The 8,338-nt window shown below is 29.8% G+C and overlaps 1 protein-coding gene across 1 annotated transcript; it reads left to right on the forward strand.

The window, feature by feature from the left end:
* Positions 1 to 881: 881 nt before the first annotated feature.
* LOC131612295 (nucleoside-triphosphatase-like) lies at positions 882 to 3,790 on the forward strand. Its single transcript, XM_058884099.1, has 9 exons — positions 882 to 1,223; positions 1,302 to 1,430; positions 2,084 to 2,140; positions 2,234 to 2,326; positions 2,450 to 2,655; positions 2,748 to 2,839; positions 2,963 to 3,177; positions 3,279 to 3,468; positions 3,559 to 3,790. Exons 1-9 carry the CDS (start codon positions 957 to 959, stop codon positions 3,699 to 3,701), a joined length of 1,392 nt encoding a protein of 463 aa, XP_058740082.1. The 5' UTR covers positions 882 to 956; the 3' UTR covers positions 3,702 to 3,790.
* Positions 3,791 to 8,338: the final 4,548 nt, after the last annotated feature.

Consider the following 8,338-nt stretch of genomic DNA (forward strand, 5'->3'; position numbering starts at 1 on the left):
ATCAAATGCCTAAAAGCGTTCAACGAGTCCTTAATGTGCAAATGGAAATGGCGTTTTCTTATAGCGTGTCGCCGACAAATAAATTGCTCTCTTATTGGTAAAATCCCTCCAAGAAAGAAATTGATTTTCTGGTTGGCCACATGCTGGGCATTATGGTGTATGCGTAATGCTATTATGTTCAACTCTGGTATTTTCAATGAGGGTGAAATCGTGCATAAGATCAAGTTACTTTCATGGCTTTGAAATGTTATAGGTTCCAACTTCACTATTAATTGTAATTTTTATTTTTGGACTCAATGTCCTTTGAAATCTTTGAATTCTTCCTTTTGTATTACCCATGGGTGAGTGCCCCTTATACTTAGTTTCGTTATACTATTCTATTGCTTATAAAAAATAAATAAAAAACATCTTCAATAATTATGGAGTCTAACTAATAGATCTTAATACGATCTCTAACCTTCCTTTTATTTTATATATATCATTCCTATTTTTTCTTAATCATTCATTTCTAGTCTTATTAAATCCAACTACTTCACAATACATCTTTGCAAATGATCTATCTATACATATACATGTTACTACATTCATCATGCATGATATAATGTTTTTATTTGTTTTGAAATATTAAAATCATATGTTATGATTAAATTTTCTAAAGAAGAAACTCGAGCTGTATATTGTATTATACCCTATACATTTCTTTAGTTTTTTATATTTTGATAAAAATATAAAAAATGTATTAATAATGTATATTTTTTCATTAATTCACTTTTAGTTATAATGTATATTTTTTTTCAAAATCAAATTTTTTGTAACATGAGAACCAATTACCAAAGAGAGTTAACATGAAAGAGGGAGAGTGAATAGTCACAAACTTCACTTTTTCATGCTATATATGAGTGAGAACTAAGCATGAAAAAAACTACTTCAATTCATTTCCTCTGCCAAGTTTCAAAATGCTTTTGAGCTTGCAAAACACCATGAAAATGGGCTTCATAACACTCATAACATTTCTACTTTTCATAATGCCTGCACACTCTTCCTCCAAATATGTTGGAAACAACATGCTCACAAATCGAAAGATTTTCCTCAAACAAGAAGCCTTAACCTCTTACGCTGTCATCTTTGACGCTGGTAGTACTGGCACTCGAGTCCATGTTTACCATTTTGACCAAAACTTAAACCTCCTTCACATTGGCAATGATATTGAGTTTGTTAACAAGGTGAATTATTAATTTTTGCATCACTTTAACTAATTTTAAAAAGTTAATTAATTAATTATTTTTAATGTAATGTTATAGGTCACTCCAGGTTTGAGTGCATACGCTGCTAATCCTGGAAAAGCAGCAAAATCTATTATTCCACTTCTAGAAGAAGCTGAAAGTGTGGTTCCTGAAGATCTGCACACAAAAACACCTCTTAAACTTGGGGTGAGTTTTTTTAGTTTCTATATTTCACTATATTTTTTACCTATTAGTTTAATATAATTTTGAGTTTCATATTGAAATTTACTATTGAGTTTCTTTTTTAAAAAAATTATTCAAATATAAATTGCTTTATCTTTGATTTTCTTTTAAACAAAATTATTTTTATAGCATCAGTTCTTTCATTGAAAGTAGTAGCTAGCATACAGAGTTGGAGAGAAAGTAGTTGAACAAGCTTGTTTTATTGTCTTTATTGATATTGAAAACAAAAGAGTAAAAAAGGCCATTATAGATATGTCAAAATCAATAAGTACAAAATTGTTTTGAAAGACAAAGACATGTGAAGGATGAACTATGATCTACAGTAGTTAATAGAGGGCTCACACAATCAATAATTCAGAGGAAAAAAATAAAAATAAAAATGAAAATTTTAACTATAATTACAACAAAATTATTTTTTTAAAATTTAATTAATTTTTATAATATTAAACAATACAAACATAAATAATCAATATTACGAGACTGATTATTTTTTAATAAATAAATTTATAATAAAATTAAGAAGTTGATTTTAAATTACGTGATATAAAATAATTAATATTTATAAAATTATTACTACTAATTAAATTAAAATAATAATTTTAATTTGTATGATGCAGGCAACTGCAGGTTTAAGGCTCTTGGATGGAGATTCTGCTGAAAAGATATTACAATCGGTAACATTAATTAAACAAAATTAATTATCTAATTATTCAATAATTCAAATAAATTTCAATTTCTAAAGTTTAAGCTTTCATATAACATATTAGGTGAGAGACATGTTCAACAACAGAAGTGCCCTCAATGTTCAACCTGATGCTGTTTCTCTTATAGATGGAACCCAAGAAGGTTCTTATATGTGGGTATGTATAAACATAATGTATCATTTATCAAATTGTAGTTTCATTTATCCTAATGTATGGTATTAATTTTTTTATTATAAATTAATTAATTGATTAATATATATTACTAATCTTAATTTATAGGTGACAGTTAACTATGTATTAGGAAATTTGGGAAAAAGCTTTGCAAAAACAGTTGGAGTAATAGATCTTGGAGGTGGTTCACTTCAAATGACATATGCAGTGTCAAAGGAAACAGCTAAAAATGCTCCACAAGTTGCAGATGGTGAAGATCCATACATCAAGAAAATTGTACTCAATGGAAAGCAATATGATCTCTATGTTCATAGGTTTTCTTCTAGTTCCTTTTTTTTTTTTAATATGGTGGTTTAATTAATTTTTTTTTATAATTATATATTAATGTCTTAATTTTTTTTCATAGTTACCTAGGGTTTGGTAAAGAAGCAACTAGAGCACAGGTTTTGAATGTCACTTTTGGATCTGCTAACCCTTGCATCTTACCTGGATTTAATGGTAATTTAATTTGTAAAGCTTCGTCGTCTGGTTAATCTAGTTCAGTTGGTATCTGTGTAGGAAAATGTGATTACTGGGCGAACATATGTCATTGACGTATGATTTTTTTTTTCTTTTCCAAAGGAATCTTTAAATATTCAGGAGTGGAGTATAAGGCTTTTGCCCCAACTTATGGCGCCAACTTCGACGAATGCAAAGAGATAATTCTTAAGGTTCTTAGATTGAATGATCCATGTCCTTCTTCAAGTTGCTCTTTTAGAGGAATATGGAATGGTGGAGGAGGAAGTGGCCAGAAAAATCTTTTTGCTGCTTCAGCTTTCTCATACCTAACTAAAGATGTACACTATTACTATCATTTTATTCATAATTAGCAACAATTATTTTTATTATTTTAATGCTAATCTTTGAATATTTCTAATGATATTGTTTATTCTTATAGGTTGGTTTGGCTGACCCAACTAAACCTAATTCCAAAATTCTTCCGGGAGATCTCGAAACCGAAGCTAAAAGAGCTTGTGCATTAAACTTAGAGGATGTGAAATCGATTTATCCACGTCTTACCGTTGAAAAGCATCCATATGTATGCTTGGATCTTTTATACCAGCATGTGTTACTCGTCAAAGGATTTGGTAAATTTTTTGAAATATATATATATATAAATCTGATACATTAATTATTCAATAAATTTTTTGAAATGATTGTGTTGTATTTGTTGGCAGGGTTGGATGCACAACAAGAGATTACAATGGGGACTGGAATTCAGTATCAGAATTCTGTGGTTGAAGCTGCATGGCCTCTAGGTACTGCAGTGGAAGCTATATCAGCATTGCCTAAGTTTGAGAGATTAATGTATTTCATTTAGGTTTCTAGACAACCTCGTATGTTTCAAGTAGTTAGTTCAATGCTAAAAACTAACGTTATCTAAAATTAAATAAAATTGGTGGGTTTTGTGTTTCCTTTCTTCCATATATATATTGATATTGATGGATTGGATATGGATCTCTATGTTGTTATGATGAGTTTGTTTGTTTCAAATATGGTTAATTAAGAGAAAGGGAAATTAAACAAGATGTTTTTAAAAGTTTGATTTTCCATTTAATAAATAATGAGCTTGTTTAGTCCAAAAGAGTTACATGTTTAGCATAGAGCCATATTAATGAGAGTCAATTGAATTATTATTGTTAAACAAATTGGATCTAACTTCATTTTATTTGTCTTTTTTTCAAAGGTTGAATTCAACTTTTCTTTAACCCATAAGGCATGGAATCAATTTTAAAAGAGTGATCTCAACTCAACCAAAACAACACAAAATTAAACAAATTGCATCTATTACATTTAAGAGGTATGGAATATATAAACTAACATCAATGAAAATAATTTATTTGAACCTAAAATTAAACAAATTGCATCTATTACATTTAAAATTGTCCCCAACAGAACCAAGCTTACCAACACAACAGTTAACATCCCTATAAAAAAAGTGAAAGTGTGAAATAAAAAATCTCTAAGGCAAAAAGCAATGGTGGAATGAGGTTCAGAGGCATCACTGATTTTAACAAAGCCCTTATAGGGAAACAATGATGTAGACTGCATAATGCCAGGTATTTTCTCATATGCGAATTTATGAAAGCCAAGGTTGGTCATGTCCCAAGTTTTTTGTGAGGAGGAGCATCACGAGTGCCAAAGATCTAATGGAGTTGGGGAGCAGATGGCAAATTGGCAATGGAAAGAGTGTTGGGATCTGGAAGGACAAATGTCTGTCGTCTTGTTCAGGTTCCAAAGTCTTGAGCCATAATTGCAACAGTAATAGTGATGCATTGGCTGAAGACTGAAGTTCTTATTGATCCTGACTTAAGACAATGGAGGAAGGATATCATATTTTCATGCTTCAATGAGTTTGAGGAAAAACAAATAGTGAGTATCTGGCCCTATAGAGATTTCCCGTGGAGATGCGAATATGGTTAAGGAGTTCCATCTGGCCCAAAAAAATCACTAACCAAAAGACAAGACCCATCAAGACTATGTTGAGTTGGCTGCATCTGTTGATGGAAGGTGTTTTGAGGATGATACGACATAGGGCTGCAGAGTCAAATCTAGAGAAATACTCTTTACAATTTCGATTTTGTCCATCTAAAATCAAAAATATATTTTCGATGCACACCTTTTTTAAATTGCATTTACGTAAAATCAGAAATGCACTTCTGGCATAAAACCGGAAATATATTTCTGATTTCTATGCACGTAATATAAGTGATTACCATATTACTACCATTTTTTTTTGGTCTTTTTTCTTCATTTTTGTGTATGATGCTTTTTCTTTTCTATATTTTTAAATATAGAAACATGCATATTTTCCACAATGGAAATATAGTTTTGAGTCAATAGCAGCTGTATACTTTGAAGAATTGTTATTTCCACACCAAAAACAAATGCTACACTGTTGAAGCTGTAATCGAGTTTACCATATTAAAGAAATCTATTACATGTATGCATATAGCAAATGATTTTGTTTCTCCAATGGTTAGCTGTAACTGTGTTAGTTGAAACTTTCTTTCATTTCATTGGTGAGAATGATGTGCCAAAAGTATTGGACAGTGTAAATTACCTACTACTACTACTGTTCATATAGTAACTCAGTTTGGAACTTGCTTGGATATGATTAGAAACCGGAAATATATTTTCGGTTTTGTACTGGAAATATATTTTCGGAATAAATGTTAACTTAAAATAGGGGCAAATCTCAAAAACAAATGAATTATGTGTGTGAGGGTGCGAACCGAAAATATATTTCTTGTTTTCAAGAGTATTTTTAAAAATTCACGTGGTGCAGTGAAAAAACATGGAGTGGAATAAAAAATCCTCAAATATCTCATTGGAACAATGTTTAGTAGAAGCCCTGAGAATTTATTGGTGCATGGAACTTGCGCGAGACCTTGAGTGGAGAAACCTTGTTATCCAAAAACATGCCTTAGTGGTGTCTGAATCTGAGTATATTCAGAGGCACCACTTTGTGGCCATTTTTAAACTAGTAGTTGAAGAATACATTTCTCTTATGGTTGAATTTAATTATGCTTTAGTTTGCTTTATTGGTAGGGATAAAAATGGGAGAGTTTATAGGTTGGTTGGGCTAGAAATGCACCGTGGCTCCAAAACTTGGCTAGGTGATAATCTTGAGCTTTTGTGGTTGTCACCCTGTTGTAGTTTTGTTCGTTTAAGTTGAATGAAGTTTATTCCCATAAAAGAAGAACATCACAAATATCTTGAGCAGCTAGAGTATTGTCATTTGCCAATTTTATCATGTTCTTCATCGAGGGTTTTATGTTGACAAATCAATCTTTCCTATGAGTCATGTGGGATGAGCATCCTAAATCCAAGTATCATTGGTCCTTGAATTTTTCTTCATCTCTTGTTCTGCCCATCATCAACATCTCTTCTTCTTCATACTTCGCAAGCTTTGAATCACTTTCTTGATTCTTCTGTTTTTCATGACAATCACTAAAGCATTGGCCATACTTATGACAATTAAAACACTAAATGTGACTTTTGTTGATTAACATTGTTGTTTGTTTTAGTTTACGTATTTTTTGTTGTAGTATGTTGATGTTTTTGTTGAGGAATGTTGATAAATTTTGTTGTTGAGGTATGTTTGATAAATTTTATTATTTATGCTATTGTGTGATGTTTTTGTATACTATGTTATTGTTTATGATCTTGTTAATGTTATTACTTGTACATTGCAACTATAATTTTATTCAACCAACATGTTCTAGAAGATGAATTTATTATATCGTATGTGGTTTTAGTCTTTTACCATCCCGTCATTGAATATACAACCTTTCCGATTGATTTAGAAAATGTTAATATGAAAAATTAAGTTTTAATAGAAAACAACTTATATTAATCAATGTGTTACAAGCTTTCTAAAACTCGTTATACATGTCTCTCTCTTTGACTGTTAGAATTTGATTTAATAATTGTAGTTCTTCAATCAAACTTTTTTTTTATTATTTCAATTTGTAAAGCTATTAATACTATGTAGAATGAACAGGTAAAAAAAGAAAATGTTGATTGAAGAAAGCATTAAACCATATTTTAACTATTAAAGAGTGAAATATAGATAATGGATTGTAGAAAGCTCAAAAAACATTAATCAATGTAACTTGCTCTTTAATATAATTCAATTTATCATATTATTAATTTCTAAAACATATTGAAAGTCTATATTTTTATTCAGCCGTTGGTGAAATAAGCATTCCACATAAGTTATAATAAACTCAAATGAACATGTCACTACGGGAAAGGATCAACCGTGGTAAAATGTTGTGTGTCAAGTCTTTAACTATGGTTGGAAGGATCAAACGTGGTGAAGTGTTGAAAAATATCTCAAAATACGGGCGCTGGGTATCGAACCCCTAACCTCTATTTTTACTACTTTTGTTTTTTACAACCATAGTGATATGTTACGCGCTACTAAGTTTTTACGACAATTATTTTCCTGTGCTAATAAATAGGGCACATATTACCACATTGTTCGTTAGTACGGGCCACCATCTGTGGTAGAATCCTTCTCCCAACAGTGGTAAAAGGTTCTTTTTGTAGTAGTAGGAAGAGCGTAAGAGATCCAGCTTCAAGATACAACCAACAACTCCTCATATCTCACACCTTGAGAATAGCTAATGGTTATACCTGCTCCTTTATATAAATAGAAAACACATCATTCACCATGTACACATTTTTAAAATAAATTTTTTGTTCACTCTTCTCCTTCGCATTCTAACTTGAGCGTTAGAGTGCTAACCTTGCAGGTCAGTCTCTCTTTCACCGCATCTGAGCTTTAAAACCATCGTTGTCCATCATAATCATTGTCCTTCAATCATTTCTGATTCCATAACAGAACAATAATGCATAAAATAGTAACTCTCAAATTTCAATTAATATTAACAAAAAAAAAATCACATAAATTTTTTGCAATTATATTAATGATAAATAAAGATAATTTAAAATTAACAAATTAAACTAATATAATAACTAGCGTTTATCTTTATTTATCATATTCCTAAAATTTGAGATTAGAGATAAATTTATATAAGGGAAAAGCTAACATGTGCCCCAAGGGCACAAGATAATGAGATATTTATAGAAATATTTTCTTGAAACGCGTTCATTCAATGTATCGAAACTTTAAATATGATTTTATTGCATTTAATTACATTTAACTTTTTCTAATTATAATATCCTTAACATGTGCCCTAAGGGCACATGTTAGCATGACCCAATTTATAAAGCTGGTAATATTTTATTCGATAATAATTATAAATAAATTTTTATTTTTATTTTTATTATATATATATATATATATATATATATATATATATATATATATATATATATATATATATATATATATATATATATATATATATATATATATATATATATATATATATATATATATATATATAACAATTTAAAATTGAGGTTTAAATCCATTTTAAGTTT

This window comes from Vicia villosa, linkage group LG6 (assembly GCF_029867415.1).
Source record: "Vicia villosa cultivar HV-30 ecotype Madison, WI linkage group LG6, Vvil1.0, whole genome shotgun sequence".
Taxonomy (NCBI): domain Eukaryota; kingdom Viridiplantae; phylum Streptophyta; class Magnoliopsida; order Fabales; family Fabaceae; genus Vicia; species Vicia villosa.

What these genes read in the sequence shown, in the direction of transcription:
- LOC131612295 (XM_058884099.1), top strand. Translation starts at nt 957, where the DNA reads ATGCTTTTGAGCTTGCAAAACACCATGAAAATGGGCTTCATAACACTC. An exon ending in AAACACCTCTTAAACTTGGG is followed by an intron (nt 1,431 to 2,083) that starts GTGAGTTTTTTT and finishes TGTATGATGCAG; the next exon opens with GCAACTGCAGGTTTAAGGCT. An exon ending in CATCTTACCTGGATTTAATG is followed by an intron (nt 2,840 to 2,962) that starts GTAATTTAATTT and finishes TCTTTTCCAAAG; the next exon opens with GAATCTTTAAATATTCAGGA.